This window comes from Alligator sinensis, unplaced genomic scaffold (genome assembly GCF_000455745.1).
Source record: "Alligator sinensis unplaced genomic scaffold, ASM45574v1 scaffold404_1, whole genome shotgun sequence".
Lineage (NCBI taxonomy): Eukaryota > Metazoa > Chordata > Crocodylia > Alligatoridae > Alligator > Alligator sinensis.
Genome location: NW_005841839.1, coordinates 5251636 through 5267269, shown reverse-complemented (window position 1 = coordinate 5267269; position 15634 = coordinate 5251636). Strand labels below are relative to the sequence as shown.

The 15634-nt window shown below is 44.9% G+C and overlaps 1 protein-coding gene across 1 annotated transcript in view; it reads left to right on the top strand.

Moving 5' to 3' along the window:
* Positions 1-233: 233 nt before the first annotated feature.
* Positions 234-15634, top strand: part of ATP6V0C (ATPase H+ transporting V0 subunit c) — a 21264-nt gene continuing 5863 nt past the window's right edge. Inside the window, exons 1-2 of the mRNA XM_025204336.1 lie at positions 234-314; positions 3466-3642. Coding sequence (XP_025060121.1) covers positions 3468-3642 — 175 coding nt within the window. The 5' untranslated portion in view covers positions 234-314; positions 3466-3467. The remainder of the gene's footprint in view (positions 315-3465; positions 3643-15634) is intronic.

The window sequence follows — 15634 nt, the reverse complement described above, 5'->3', positions numbered from 1 at the left end:
ATGCAGGAGATGAATGAACCTTTGTATTACACAGCAACCTTGTAGTGTTACCTAGTGGCCTACTATCTTGAATGCCAAATATGGCTAAGTCTCTTGTCCTGTCATTGCCCCTCATAGGAAGATGGTGAACCTTTGGAAATAGTAATGTAGAAGTCTATCATCCTACACTAATTCCAGAACTCTGGAGAACTGCCAAGTCATGCTCCATCAGATGAGGTGAAGAATTGAGCCCTTTAGGCTGCTTAAAGGAACAGAAGCAGAAGAGAAGATTCTACAAACTGAATTGATTGAAGATGGTGGTTCCATTTACTTGAGTAGGTGTTGACAGCTTTCTGCTCCCCTCCAACTCAAAGAAATGCCCTCAGTGTTTCAGTTGGTCCCCACTTTGGAAGAGTGGGTGTTACCAGATCTTGAGGAAGAACCATGAAGCAATGACTTGAGCTCAGCTTCTTCAAATTGCAGTTTATGAAGTAGATGGGGAGGGAAAAATGGAGGATATGTTCTTCCCTGCTCAAACCATGTCTAACCTGACTTGCTTATATTAAGCATTCTCTTCATGAAGAACAAGGACCAAAAGTCCTTGGTTGTCTTGCATTTCATGGCTGTAATGGCTTAAATCCTAAAGCAGTGACTCTCAACCTGGGTGATGGAAAAATATTTTTAAGGGTGGTGCACAGCATTATCATTCTGTCAACTGTGTAATGCTAAACCCAGAAGTTTTTTGTTTTAAGTGGGAACCATTAGTGTCAAAAACAAAGACTGCAGCAGGTTAAAATGTTTTGGGTGGCTTTTTTTGTTTGCAATGAAAAAACATCACTTCCATACTCCCAAAAAAAAAAAAAAAAGTGAAAGCAAAGAAGTAGTTTTCCTGCAGGAGTCTAGTGAGGCTAAGAATCATTACTCGGAGTAAGAATTGAAGAGTTCCTCTGTAATTCTTGGTCTCAGTACAACATTGAGACCAATAATGGAAGCTTAGCTCAGAATTTTTTTCACTCTAAAGACGAGCAATATAAATATGCAATTTGAAGTTACTATACATCAAAAAAGGTTTGGGGACCTTATTGGTTATCACATAATCTGAGGAGGCTGGGTTGCATTTACTTAATCTTGTAACAAGCATACCAGTACAGAACAAACAGGTCTTTCTATCTCATTCTCTAGAGGCCTGGATTCTGACTAGATATTTGGAAATTGCTCAGGGCTGTGTGAGCACTATAATGTACAGTATTGTACAATATTTCAATTGCTTCACAAACCAGTTGCTGCAGAATAAGCCAGGCTCTGATTCTTCCGCTTGCTAGCTATTCAGTGGAAATTTGTGTATATGCTACGGTAAATGCAGTGTAAGTTGCCTTGCATTTATTGAGGAATTGGCTACCACATGCTTACTAGCAGATGGTAGTTAATGCAGTGTAGAGCTTCACCATGCTCTTTCCTAGCTGAGTGTGGCTGCCACTTCTGTTACTGACATTAGGGGTTTTGTCTTTTGGTTTGTGTTTTTTTTTTTTAAACTGTATTACCTTGGTCATAGGTGACCTGTTATTGAGTGTGCAGGTTTTAATACCTCTTTGGTCTGCAATGCTATGTAGCACATCTAACTGGAGATCTAACATTGCAGTGTCTTCTGACAACACTTGTTTGAATGTTTAATTGAGTTAAAGCAAAGCAGACTTAGAGGCAAAGAGCTAAAAATCAGTTTGGGTAGGCAGTGTCTTTAAGATACTGCATAAAGAATTGTTCAGTGTCTGTTACATTCCCTCTGAGTTAGACTCCCTAACTTGAGTAAGCTGTATGTACTATCTGTTTCTTGGTCGGCTCATATTTCAGAGCCCTCTGTTTCTACTAAACATGTTTGAGATGTATTCTGTCCTAGCTGGCTTGATGTGGAAACAGAACTGCATAAAGTCACTTGTTTTGGTTTTGAACACTAATGTCTGATGATGGTAAACAGGTAGCAGGAACTTGTTCTAGTCGGCTAGTACCATTGTGATCACACAAAGCATCTGACTGCTGTGACCTTGGATATCTCCAGTGGCTTGCTTATTGGTGCACAAGTCACTCTTTGTGGTTTAAATAGGTTTTTTTTGGGGGGTTTTTTTGTTTTTTTTTCTTTCCAATGTGTAAAACATGGGTGGCTCAATGTCAGGTGCTTCTGAGTGGTCACATTATAGAATCTTTTCCATGTAATGATTCTTCCATATCCGAAAATGGAGAAGAACAGCATCAAGGCAAGAGCAGTCTCATACTGCATGGAGGCTAACTAGTGACATTCTGGAGAGATTCCATATATGATACTTTCAGTCTTATTCCTGGCCAGGCTTGGCATTTCAAGGCCTTGAAATCAGGCATGGAACTAATCCCATATAGTGTTGGCTAAATGTATGTCTTTTTTTTTAATATGGCACCATGCAGGCAGCTGGATGATCTCTAAATAAAGAGATTTGTCAAGTATATTTTAGATAAGCTAGTCTTGTCCTTGTTCCCATTTCTCCCTCCTCTTCTTCTCTCTTTCCCCACCCCCCCCCTTTCAAATCACTGCTGCAAAACTGCTACATCTTTCTGTGGGACTTTTTAGCTGTCATAGAATTGGCTGCTGGCTAAATGACAACAAATAGTCCTGTCTCAGACTTGTCAAGTGACTTCTGGCAGTACTGCATGTGGTGCATCCTGTGTCTCTTAAATTTGCTGAATCCACAAATTTAGCTGCATGGGCATGTGATTGTAATTAAGTAGGTATCTTTTTCTGGGCTGTTGTACACTTCTGCTTTTCATCTTGTTGAAGGGGTAACGAATGCCTTGTACCATTATGAGGGAGTAAGGGTCTGTAGCTGACTCTGTTCCTTTATCTATTAGCCAAGTAAGTGACAGAGCTAGTTGCGTACTTGAACCATTGCATATCGACCTAATACTGTGTGATATAGTAACTAGCAAGTGTGGAAAGGGCAAGCAAATACAGGAAGGGCATGTTACAGCTGCACCTGCAATAGGTTGATTCAGCATTAAAAGCAAAATGTCCATATTGTATGCAAAGTAGACTGGCTACCATCTTAAATTTAAGTTCTGAATGCCCCAACAGAGGAGTGGGCCTACACATTGCCAAAGGTCCATCTTCCCTTCCATTTTGTTGGTTGTTTTGATAAATCAGTGAGGCAGAAATGCAAACCTCGGAGGTAAAGTTTGCTGCCATCATGGGGTAGGGGGGTACAGAAGAATAGAAGTTGCTCTTTCCTGAGTCTTTGAGATTTCCATTTTGACCAAACTTAAGAGGGTGCTCTGTCTTTATCCTTTTAACTTCTGAAGTTGCTATCCCAATCTAACTGTTGTCAGTATTGTTGTTGCCTTGATTTTTTTTTAGAGCTTCCAGAGCACTTGCAATGCTGTAAGTGAAGGGCCCTGAGTTCCAGTTGTCTTGGGTTATGATGCCTCACTTAACTTAATGCAGCTTGCTTTCTCTCTTCTACCCAGAAATGAAGCTTCCTTCTTATGACTGTCCACAGACCTTCAGCTTCAGTCTCCTTTCCCTAGACCAGGAGTGGCTAACCTGCAGCATGAGTGCCATGTGTGGCACACAACTGATCAGGGAGGGGACAGAAAGCACCACAGCAGATGGGGAAGGAAGAAGAAGGCAGAGCAGGAGATCAGGCAAGGAGCACAAATAGGGAACAGAAAGCTAAGCATAGATTGGGCAGAGGAAGTGCATCAGTGTGGCTCTCGGAGGGCATGAGGCTAACCTAGCATACCGGCCAAAAGAGTTGGGGCCCCACCGCCTAGACAGAAAGCCATGTTCTCTTCAACTGAATAGATCAGGGGTAGGCAGCCCCTTTCAGCTGTGGGCCACAATGGCCCATGGTAGGTCAGGGGCAGATGGCCTACCTGTCCTCTAAAGGATTACTTGCTGTAACTTTAATGGAGTAAAACGTCTTGATATAACATCTTTTATCACTAGGACACTTAGCTGAACAGAAATTCAGCTTTAGGCATTGGCTAAAAAGCAGTAAGACCTATAAATAACAACAAATTGGAATAAATATGGAGACTAAGCTAATACTCTGACTTCAGGATGGGGCCTGTGGGGCCCAAACCTGTTGTTGGAAAATACTACTCCTGAAGCTAGAACTTACTTTTTCAGCTTTAAGCTTATACCTTGCCTATAGTAAGGCTTTTGATATTGTCTCCCACAGTAGTCTCGTGATGCACTGTAAAGTGAACTGAAAACTGGCTGGATCATCCAGCTCAAAGGGTAGTAATCAATGACTCTGTCTAGTTGTCAGTAAATGGAATACCCCATGGGGTTGGTCATGGGGCTAGTTTTTATTCAGTGTATTCATCAACAACCTGGAAGATAGGATGGACTGTGCCTTCAGCAAGCTTTCTGGATTGCACCAAGATGGAAATAGTAAATATGCTGGAAGGTAGGGCTAGGGTTCAGAGAGACCTAGACAAATGGGAAGATTGGGCCAAAAGAAATCTCATGAAGGTCAGTAAGGCCATGCGTGAAGTCCTGCACCTAGGATAGAACAGTCCTGTGCACTAGTACAGGCTGGAAACCAACTAGTTAAGCAGCAGTTCTGCAAAAAGGGGCCTGGGGGTTACAGTGGACAATATTCAGGAATGAACCAAAAATGTGCCCTTCTTGACAAGAAGGCTAATGGCATACTGGGCTGCATTAGTATAAACATTGTCAGCAAAACGAAGGAAGTGATTATTCCCCTCTATTCAGCATGGTTGAAGCCACCACATCTAGAATACTTTCACCAGTTTTGAGGTGGGGGGGCACTACAGAAAGGATGTGAATATATTGGGGAGAGTCCAGTGGAGAGCAGTAAAAATGATTAGGGGGCTGGGGAACTGGATTTATTTAGTCTGGAGAAGAGAAGACTGAAAAAGGATTTAATAGCAGCCTTCAACTACAGGTAATCCTCAGACTTATGGCACAACTCGTTCCTGAAATTCGCGCATGAAGTCAAAACGTCATAACTCGGAACCAGCTTTCCCACAGGAGCAATGTTTTATAAAAGGGGGATTGGTTCCTTTACCATGCTCGAACCAGCTGGAGGCAGCTGGTAAGTCTGGGGGCGGGAATCAAAGCTCCTGCAGTGGGGGAGGGATTGGGGCTGGGGCAAAAACTGCCCAGCTGGGGCTGGGAGAAGGTGGGGCAGCTCCCACTGCTGCATGCCGCTGGTCTGGGAGCAGCTCATCCGGCAGCTCTTGCTGCTGCTGCCGGTATTTGGGGGGGGCACGGCAGCATGCGCCCCCAGGTGGGTACAGGGTAGGTGGGGCCAGGCCGCACTCCAGGTGGGTGGCAGAAGGCACTGGGAGCAGGTGCTATGCCCTCCTGCCACTCACCCAGCTGGGGTGGGGTGAACCCACTGCACTATCTCCAGACAAGCAGTGTATAGCAGTGGGAACTATTCCAGCCTCCCTGTGCCTCCGCGGATGAGCAGCAGCTTCATCCTGCCCTGCCCCTGGCTGGGTGAGTGGCAGCAGGGCATTTGGTGGGGGTGGGGCGGGAAAGGGAACATGTGCTGCCAGGGCAAGTGGGGCCAAGACTGTCCTGGGTGGGAGGCTATGGGGGAGCTGTAGTGAATTTTAGGGTAGCTGTAGCCCCCACTCGAATTGGGGCAAGGCAGGCAGCAGAGGTCGCATGCTGCCCACCCTGCTGCCGCTCTCCCGGGGTAGAGGGGTGCAGGATGAAGCCTCTGCTTGTCTGAGAGGCCAGGGTGGTTCCTGCTGCTGCACATCTGGAGGCAGCACAGCAGCTCTGCTGCACCCTGGCTAGGCGAGCAGCAGGAGGGCAGTCACAGTGGGAGTTGCCCCTCCCTGCACTCCCCTGATGAGCAGCTCATGGCTTAGTCCTGTGCCTGTCCTGGCTGGGCAGTGCCTGCTGCTGCTGCAGCCCCACTTCATCCCTCACTGCAGGGACCTTGATCTACCCTCCCCATGCCCCTTCCCTCAAGAGACTTACAAGCTGGATGCTGCTCTCCAAGCTGCTGGACTGAACTCCTAGCCGCATGCATGCTGAGGCTGCACCCAGATGCACAATATGTATTGGTGACATCGGCCACAACAGCCAAAAAAAGCCAATTGTTGATGATGTAATTTTTTTTTTCCTTTTATCAGTGCTGATGTAATATGCACCAATGTATTGGTGTGCACACCTATTTAAAACCCTTTGTGATAAGTGCATAAGGGAAGGCATGGCAGACAGATCCAAAGTGGACAGTCAGAGGGCCTTATTTGCCAAGGGCGCTCAATCTCTAACTTGCTAGGGAACATGGCTTTGTAGCTGACTCGCATTTTTTGTGACCTGGTTAACCTAAGCCTGATACCATCTCCATACTAATACTTCTGGTTTCAAGGCTTGGGGACCCAAACTTTGTTCCAAAAGCTTGTTGAAGTCTATCCCAACCCTATAGCTGTTCAATCCTTGTCTCGCATTCTCCTCCTTCTTCTTTTTGGTGGAGGGGGTGCAGTGTCTGTTCTAGGTCCTAGTGTTCTAGGCTTCTAGGTAGCTTGGAACCAAAGATGCTGACTACTTGACTTTTCTTCATCCTTTTTGTTGTGCTTTGGTCCCTCTAGTAACTTTTACACATATTTGAGGATGTGTTCACCATGAGTTTGAATTATGCTTAATGTTTGCTTTGCAGTTGAGTGCAAAGGAGGAGCTGAAGAGTATTGACCCACTAGCCTTTGATAGCCTTCTATCTCTCTTCATGCCAAATGTCTGTATTCTGGGTCAAGTCCTAAAATAATCGGTGCTAATTCAGGCATGTCATTCATTTTACAGAAAAGATGAAGCTTGGTGCAACCTCTGTGACTTGAAGTCATGACTTGCAGTAAAGGGGCATTTGGTTAGGGAGCAGGCAGCTACAAGAAAGGAACTAAGAGCATATGCAAATTGGTATGCACCTTTAACCTACTGGGTATGTTTCTCACAAGCAGATGTATACTGGCTGCTTAACCTGTATTTTAAGTGACTAGGCAGCTTATCACAAACACTTTCCCCTCTGTCAGGGAAACTAATTGATGCAGTATGGTGGTGAATAGTGATTTGACCTGTTCAGGAAGATCCTTGCTTCTGAGGCAGAATTAAAGAAGTTGGACTAAACAAGTTTTGAGATGGTGTTTAAAGGAATCTTGGTGCCTTGCCCAACTCTTAAACTATTTCTCTTCTACACCAAGGATGCCTACTCCTGGTTTCCTAGAATATGGAATAAAGTTAGCTTTACCTGTTGAGTGAAACATTGAATGTGGCCAAGAGGTAGCATAGCCTGCTGTTGGACACTTACCTGGTATCTGCTTAAAACCAAACAAACAAACAAAAAAACAGCACTTCTGTACAAAAGGTGGTACAATGTTTTTGCAAGGGTGCTCCTTAGTGTAAGGAATGGCTAACTGAAGTCTTGAGTTATTCATATGCATATCTATTAGAATAACATAGTACATGCCCCTCCTAAACACTGGATTGCTTTTTAAGTTTGCAGGATTGATCAGACTGAAACATGGGGTTGAGTATTAGTGTCTTAACTTTACAGGCAGTCCCTGCTTAACGCTGTTTCACTTAGTGCAATTTTGCTATAATGCTCACTTGAAATTGATACCTGATTTCACTTGGTGCTCAGTGAGTTTCATTATAACACTCATGGTTGCCATTTCGGGTCATTTAAAAACAATGGCATTTGCCATCTTGGGTTGTCAAATGCTTTCAGTTTTACTTAATGCTCAGTTTTTCAAGAACCAATTAAGAGTGCTAAGTGGGGGTTACCTGTAATGCTTTGTCCATCTCCTTCCTCCCCCTTAAACTCACTTAAGTTCACATGCAGCTGATAACTGTTCCCCAAATCTTACAGATACTAAGAAAATGGCAGTGAATTACTAGGATTATGCCCATGAGGTCCTATATTTGTAATGTTTTTTTGTCTAATGGGGAGCTCCAAGGCCACATCTTACTACTTTACTAACTGGTGGATAATGGGTACACACTTGACCTGCTGTTGTCAACCAGTATATGTGCTTTGCATAAAGTGGCAGGGCTAGACCATCCCAGTCCTTGTGCTTTTACATTGTAATGGGTAACAAATTAGATAATCTTAGAATTACAAAAGTATTAGGTTATTACAAGGGCTAAACAGTAAAGTATCTGGCTGAGTAGTATTATAACAGCACAGGCAATAAAGGCTCTTCAGTTAAACACTTACATATATTAAAGTTCTTCAGGAATATAGTTAACTTCTATATATAGCTTTCAATCTATTCTGTTGAATTCCGTAGTTGCAAAGAGAATTCTTTCAAATACAAACTTGATATTCTTGACTCTGAGGCAGCCAAGGGGGAAATCTCTTGGCAGATTCTCAAGACTTTGAGTCATTATAACTTTGGCCTTCTCAAACTAGAGGCGGACAGGACTAAACTGATTGGTGCTCATTCTTCTCTTGAGTAAGAAGCTACTGTAAGTAATCCTGACCATATTCTTCTTGTCCAAGTAGCCAGTACACCCAGGGGGCCTTGCCCAGATGAGCACACGCGCATTTCCCTGGGGACAAATAGCAGTAGCACAGTATGAGCTGCTATTCCTTGTCCTCAGGCACGGTCTGTGCACACATGCTCTGGTGTGTGGCAAGTTGCCCTGGGTTGGGTTAGGGGAGGCTGGGGCAGGTACCTGGGCTGGCCCCAGCAGCCTTACCTGAGAGCTTCCTGTGGGCTCCAACAGTCAGAGCATGGTGCCAGCCAGCCAGGCTTTGGTTTCAGGCAATGCATACTGCTGTCATGTGCACCCCCCACTTCTTCCCCCTAGCATAGGCTTTTTCTGATGCTGGTATCTCCCAGTGTCAAGCCCCTTACAGCTAATTGGCAGCACAGGGCACACCTGCATGTGCAGTCTGCTGTGCCACAGGGGTGCTGCATACCCCACGTGCCTGCTCATTTGGATGTACTCGTTGAGTTTAACAGCTATAATGTCTACCTTGCTCCATAAACTCTCTTGTAAGCTAGATCTTCCTCTTTTTCTACCAGTATAGACCAGGATTCTCCTCTCAAAGAAGAGGGCTGCTTTTTAATAGAAGCCTGGTGCAATTTCTGTCAAGTTGTACTCAGATATTGCAGAAAGTTAAATGCAAGTTTAGGACACCAGGGCCACCAGCAGACTCTTCACTTTGACCAAGTGAAGCATTCAGGCTAGTGGGAGATGATCAGTAGAATCTAAACCTTAAACTTCTGACTTCTTGGCTAGCCAACTTTATTACTAGATCTATAGAAACGCATGTAAAACTAATCCTGTTCAGATCAGGCAAGTCTCTGGCCAAGTTTGCGTTTTTTCAGCAAAACGTTGTCAGTTAACATTTTGTCAAATGAGTAATATTTATTAAACTGAGGCTATTACAGCATTAGTCTAGGAATGTCAGGCATGATCTGGAGCCCCAAATCATGCCTAACTGGGATAGCAGTGTCACCCCCTCCCAGCAGGATGCAGCTTTGTTGTAATTGGTGACAGAGGATACTTTTTCCATAGATGCAAGCTAAGCCACAGCCCAGTCTGTCTTCAGGAGCTGTAAAATTAGCAGAGGGGTTCACACATCAGCAGGGATCCTGTTTTGTTTTGTTTTTCTCTGAATCGAAACTTCACTGGTTGTATTTTTATTTATTATTATTATTATTATTTTATTTTTTAGGAGAAATCAAATCTGAATCTCTTTTCCCACAATTAAAATGAAATGCCACTTCATTTTGTGTGTGTGTGTGTGTGTACATGAATGTTATTTTTACACACATGCTGAACACTACTTTATTGATATTTAGAATTTTAAAGCAATTTATTTTCGTGCTTGGTTTTGTTTTGTTTTTAGGGAGGGGACAAAATGGTGCAGAAATTGGGGGAGGGGGTGCATGCCTTCCCACACTATATGTGCTCCTCCCCTCCTTCCCCCTAGACTTACCTGGAGGGAGCTGCTCTCCACCACACTGCCTGGCTGTCACATGCATGTCTGCATGTACATATATGTGTAATGCACCTGTGTCCCACCCCTTCCCAGCACCAAGCAACCCCTTGCAGGCTGGAAATCTGCCAGCCTGCAAGAGGAAACCTGCTGTTTCCTAGGCTTTTCTCCTACAAAGGAGAAAATCCATGGGTTTTTTTCCAGTACAAATGGAAAACCCAGATGCCTGCTCATCAGAAATGTAGTAGCAGAAATTCCCCAGTACAGAGCCTAGCTATCAAGATACCAGAGGTGAGTTGCAGCTTCTACCCACTTGTCCTGTCACACATCTCTGATCTACCAGCACCAGCTAGGCAGTTTCCAGTCATTGAAAAGAATGGTGGGGGGGGGGGTTGGTTGTTGTTTGTTCTCTCTTTTTCAAAGCAGCTTCCAAGCTGTCTGCAGACTGACAGCAGTACTTGTTCATGTTACTTGAATAATTTCAAACTGCTTAACCATAAATAGCTTCTATAAAAAGCGCTCTTTTTTTTTTTTTTAAGAGATGGCTGTGATGCAACTTGGCATATGAGAACCCTGTATGGATGCATAGTATCTGTTTGACTTGTGCCCTAACAGAAGTCTCTAGTCCTACATTTTTACCCTGTGTCCACACTATTGGTCTTGATACAAAAATGGGCTGCTTCAGTTCTTGCATTTCTCCTGCTTTAGAGCTGTGGCTCTGGCCAACTCTCCTCTGAACCCTGAGCTCTAGGAGACTTGGCTACAATAATTGAAGCAACAAATAAGTTGCTACAGAGACCAGAAGAATTGGAAAAGATGTGTTGTCAAACCAGTAATGCCTTCTAACTTTATCCATGGACTTGGCAGGACCTGGAAAGTAGATTTTGGTGGTTGTTTGGTTTTTATAGGTGTTTTTTCACAATTGTCAACTCTTCTTCCTCAGTCTTACAAACTGCTTTTCTGCAATGTGCAAGATTGTCATTGTGAGAGTGCTGAACATGACTATCTGGTCTATTATTCACAGAATCTGTGCTAATATCTGTGTCACTGTTTTTTGAAGGGTAGGCTTTGTAGTTTACCAAGTCCTGAATACTCTTTTTAAGTTGCTCTTATTTATAAAAGTCCAGAAGGGGACTTCAGCAGTAGGCTGAAAAATGGTGCTGAAGTGATTTGTTTCTTGAATTCAACCTTTTTTTGCATCTTGGCTGTTTGATGGTCATCTCTGGCTCCAGGATCAGTGTCCATTAGAAGGACAAACCAAAGTAGTGCCCAGTTCTTACCAGATGGCGTCACCTCCCCCATGCTGGGGTAAATCTTTGCTAAGTAACATCTTACCCAAAATGTCTTGGTTACCAGTTGGTTTTGCAGTAGGTCTAGTGACCCTAGATTGTTAACAGACCTTGGTGAAAGGTGACTGGGCAATATGCTTGGAAAATAGTTTTGGCAAAGCTGTACGGTGAGGTGTGCATGTGTTTTAAATTGCTTCTGTTTGAAGGCACATAACTAAGTTAATACCTTATGGTAACTATACTGGTAGCATTGGGACACTGGAACTATAGGAGATACTAACATAACTGAAACTGGTGCCACGTGCCTAAAATGCTTTCATGTAGCCATGCTGGTACAGCTCTTCCAAGTGATTAAGATGAACTGGATTCTCTTGGGGGAGAGGGAGCAAATCCAGTCAGTCTCTGAAAGAATGCTAAATCTCAGTGCTACTTGTAGCTTAGTCTGGCAAAATCTTCCCATTTGACCTCCTTAGAGCTGACTATATTCGGCTGAGCTGGAGTTGCCGAGTCCTTCAGCATCAAGAGAAGTTCTGAAGGATTTTTAAGTACAGTTCCAGGGGCTAAATTACAGGAAAAGTACTACCTGCACTACCACAAAATCAACTGCACTAGCTCAGCCCAGTGTCTCAAGTGGCCTCTTTTATGGAGTCAACTCCTGTTTCTTTTTCTTCCTTCCCCCCCCCCCCCCCCCCCCCCTTCTTTTTCTGGTAAAAGTTGCCAGAATCTGAGTTCATTACATTCAGAACTGAATAGGATACCCAACACGGTTAATTCAATTTGATTAGTATTTCAAAATGGGAGAGGGGGGTTCTTGCCATTGCTTCTCTCTCCTTTTGGTTTTTCAGAGAGCATTTCTTAATGCTTTGAGGGACACATACCAAAGGCTTTTTTCCCTCTAAAGGCTTTGCCACTCAGTCTCTAGGGCCACTGACCCAGAGTTGAGGGGGAGGGGGAAGAACCAGCACTTTACTGGAAGAGGCGTTGCATCAGTTTGATCTGGCTTGCCCAACATCTGCATGCATGGCACACTTCAGCAGGGTGTGTTTTAGCACTATTTGTCTAGTGGCTGATTGACTTGGCTATCGGATAAAAGCACCAAAAACTGATGCAGTGCCACTTCTGGGCATACTCTGCGCTTGGTGCAGGAGTGCACCTAGCTAAAAGAAAAGGGGGGGGTAACACCTCTAAGCAGCCTAGAGGACTAAGCCAACATAGCACAATTCCACAGCATACAGCCAGTCACTTTAACACCGGCATATTGCAACCATACCCTTATTTCCCTGTGCCTTCCCTTTTTCCCCCTCCCCCCAAAAAGCAAACAACCACACATACACTCCCTTTGTCAGAACTATACAATAAAGAATCACTTGTCTCAAAATAAGAGGAGGCTAAAGAAGCTCTCTATTTGGTAGAAGTTTGGGCATCTACTTTGTGTTCTGCCTTGGACTTTAGTTTATAGTGGTCTGGTCTAGTTGCATAGCAAGCTGTATAGCCTCTTTTGGACTTGAGGCAGGAGTTAGCTGTGCTTGAACCAAAGAACTGAAGTGAAACAAGCCAGTGCATACCCTGTCTATATGGCTGTGCTAGTTTAGTATGTGTGACTTTTCATAGACATCATCATCAGGGCTGGAAGGGACCTCGGAAGATCATCGAGTGCAGCCCCCTGCCCAAAGGGCAAGAAGTCAGCTGGGGTCATAGGATCCCAGCAAGATAAGCATCCAGTTTCATCTTGAAGGTGTTCAATGAAGGCGCTTGAACCACCTCCGGTGGCAGGCTGTTCCAGACCTTGGGGGCTCGGACAGTAAAGAAATTCTTCCTTATGTCCAGCCTGAAACGATCTTGAAGTAGTTTGTGACCATTCGACCTCGTCATCCCTTGGGGCGCTCTGGTGAACAAACGTTCCCCCAGATGCTGGTGGTCACCCCTGATAAATTTGTAGGTGGCCATCAGATCACCCCTGAGCCTGCGCTTTTTCAGGCTAAAGAGCCCCAGGGCTCTCAGCCTGAGGTGACACTTGTATCAAGTCTTCATTTCCTACTGGTGTACTTCATAAGGAGAAGCTAGAAACAGAGGCCAAGCATTTAAAACTTCAGTGGAGCAAATTCACTCATCTGACTAGAAAATATTTAATAACTGAGATTTAAGGTATAACCTCATGAAACCATCTCTCTTTTTTAAGCTGTACAGGTGGTGGCACAATCAATAATGACTTTTAGACTAGCTTGTTGGAGCATTCCTTTGCATGGCACTTAAAATTGCTTTACAGAACAAGATGCATTTTTATCCTTAAGTGACTGTAGACTGAATTGTATTTACTTATTTTGACTTGTGGATTTGTTGCATACAGCTTTCATGACTTGCCTCCAGGGTTTCAGTTGCATCTATCTTGGAAGGTAACTTTTTATAGTGCACTGAGATTCTGATTGGCTCTGAAATATATGTTGCTTCAGAAACTTTTTCTCTACACTGAAAAATGAGACTTCGTAATAGGGGTGCACTGATGTACACTTTTTTTTTTGGGCTGATCCCAATGGCCAATTATTGACCAGCCATATTGGCAGATACCAATCTGACTGACTTTTATCCAGCCTGGCAGCTTGGAAAGCAGCATCCAGCTGGTAAGTCTGGCAGGGGGGCAGCAGTTGGAGGCCCCCTGCAGTGAGGGAGGGAATGGGGCAGGGGCAGGCACTGCATAGTTGGGGTGAGGCATGGGACAGAGCCACTACTCATTGGGGGGGGGAAGGGGGGGATGATATGATCTGTGCAAGGCAAGGGTAGGGTGGGTCGGGTTCTTCCCAGCAGCCATGATCAGGCTGGGCAGCGGCACTGGGAGAGGGGCTACAGCACATTTGGGGGTGACTAGCTCCCCCTTAACCCCCTCCTAGCACCATTGCCTGACCAGGGTGCATCTGCCAAGAAGTTCCTGGCACAGCTTCTAGCCCACCCATGCATAGATCTGGGGGGCATGTGCCCCCCATGCCTCACTGGGGGGGGTATACATAGCACCAAGAACCACCCCCTCCCTCCCTGTGGGCCTCCCCTGAACCTGCCCCAGCCTGCTCCCTTCCTTACTGTGCTTCCCTCTCCTCCTCCTCCCCCCCCCCCCCCCAACTTATCCCAACAGATACTGCTGCTCGCCAGGCTGCATTCCCAGTTTTTGTGCATGCTGCAACTATGCCCATGCACACAGCATTTATTGGCAACATTATTGGCCCCAAAAAAAGCCGATTTGTCAATTTTCCTTATATTGGTGTCAGTACAATATGGACTGATGTATCGATGCACCTCTACTTCATAATCCACAGGATATCCATTTTGAATAGCTATTATTGTTCTGTAATATAACAATGAAATGTCACTTGTGAAGAAGGTTCTACCAGGAAGAGGCCTCTAACCCTAGCTAGCTTAAATTGGATTTAAATTGTGAGCATCTACTTTTTTTTTTATTTATTTATTTATTTTTTAAGCAGCAGCATATTCCTCTGGTTCTTAAATGGTTTATAATTTATCAGAGGGCCCTTTAAATGGAACAGAGGTCTTCAAGTAGGCTTTGTTTCTGAAGTGCAAGAGTAGACAATAAAACCACGTTATACTTTGCATTAATGCAAACTCAGAGTGAAAGTAAAAGGAGGAACATTTCTGGGGCACAGGACATACCTGGCTTAATGGACAAAGTCATATCTGATTGGTCTAAAACAAATTGCATTTCTAATATAGAGAAGCTAACTTAGCTTCTATACTGGCTATTCTGTGCCTAAAACATAATTGTGCAGCCTTGGTGGCTTAGATTCACTGCTTCAGTGTCCAGACTTGCAGAATGCTAACAACATATCACCTTAACCTAAAGCTGCTGACTAATAAAGTTCAGCTTGCAAATTCTGTAGAAAAATCTTCTAGACCAGGGGTGGGCCAGATCCAGCCTATGGCTGCCCCTGCAGTGCTCCACATTGCGCTGAGCCCTGCCTGCTCCCACCCAGGCATCCTGAACCTACACTTCCCCCAGCCCCAGTCAGCACACAGCTTCTGGTAGAGCTGCTCCCAGTGCGGCTGCAGCCAGCCGGATGTTCCTCTGTTCCCTTCACCTCCAGCGGGAGCAGCCAGGCTAAAGCAGACCAGTGCAGTAGGGGGCAGAGTGGGAGGGAGTGGCTGTTGGAGGCAAGGGGAAAACAGCAGCACCCAGCTGACTGTAGCCACACTGGGAACAGCCCCACCAGAAGCTGCATGTGCTGGCTGAGGCTGGTGGCTCCTGCTCCTGCCAGGCTGCACTGCTTCAGGCAAGTGGGAAGCTTCAGCTTCCAGCTGCTTTCCACCTGTTCTACCTGCAAGGACTACTCGTTGACCTAGGTGAGCAGAACGAGTGGAAGGTGGCCAGGTGCTGGAGCCAGAGTTCCATGCATTGAGCAAAAGCCTCCT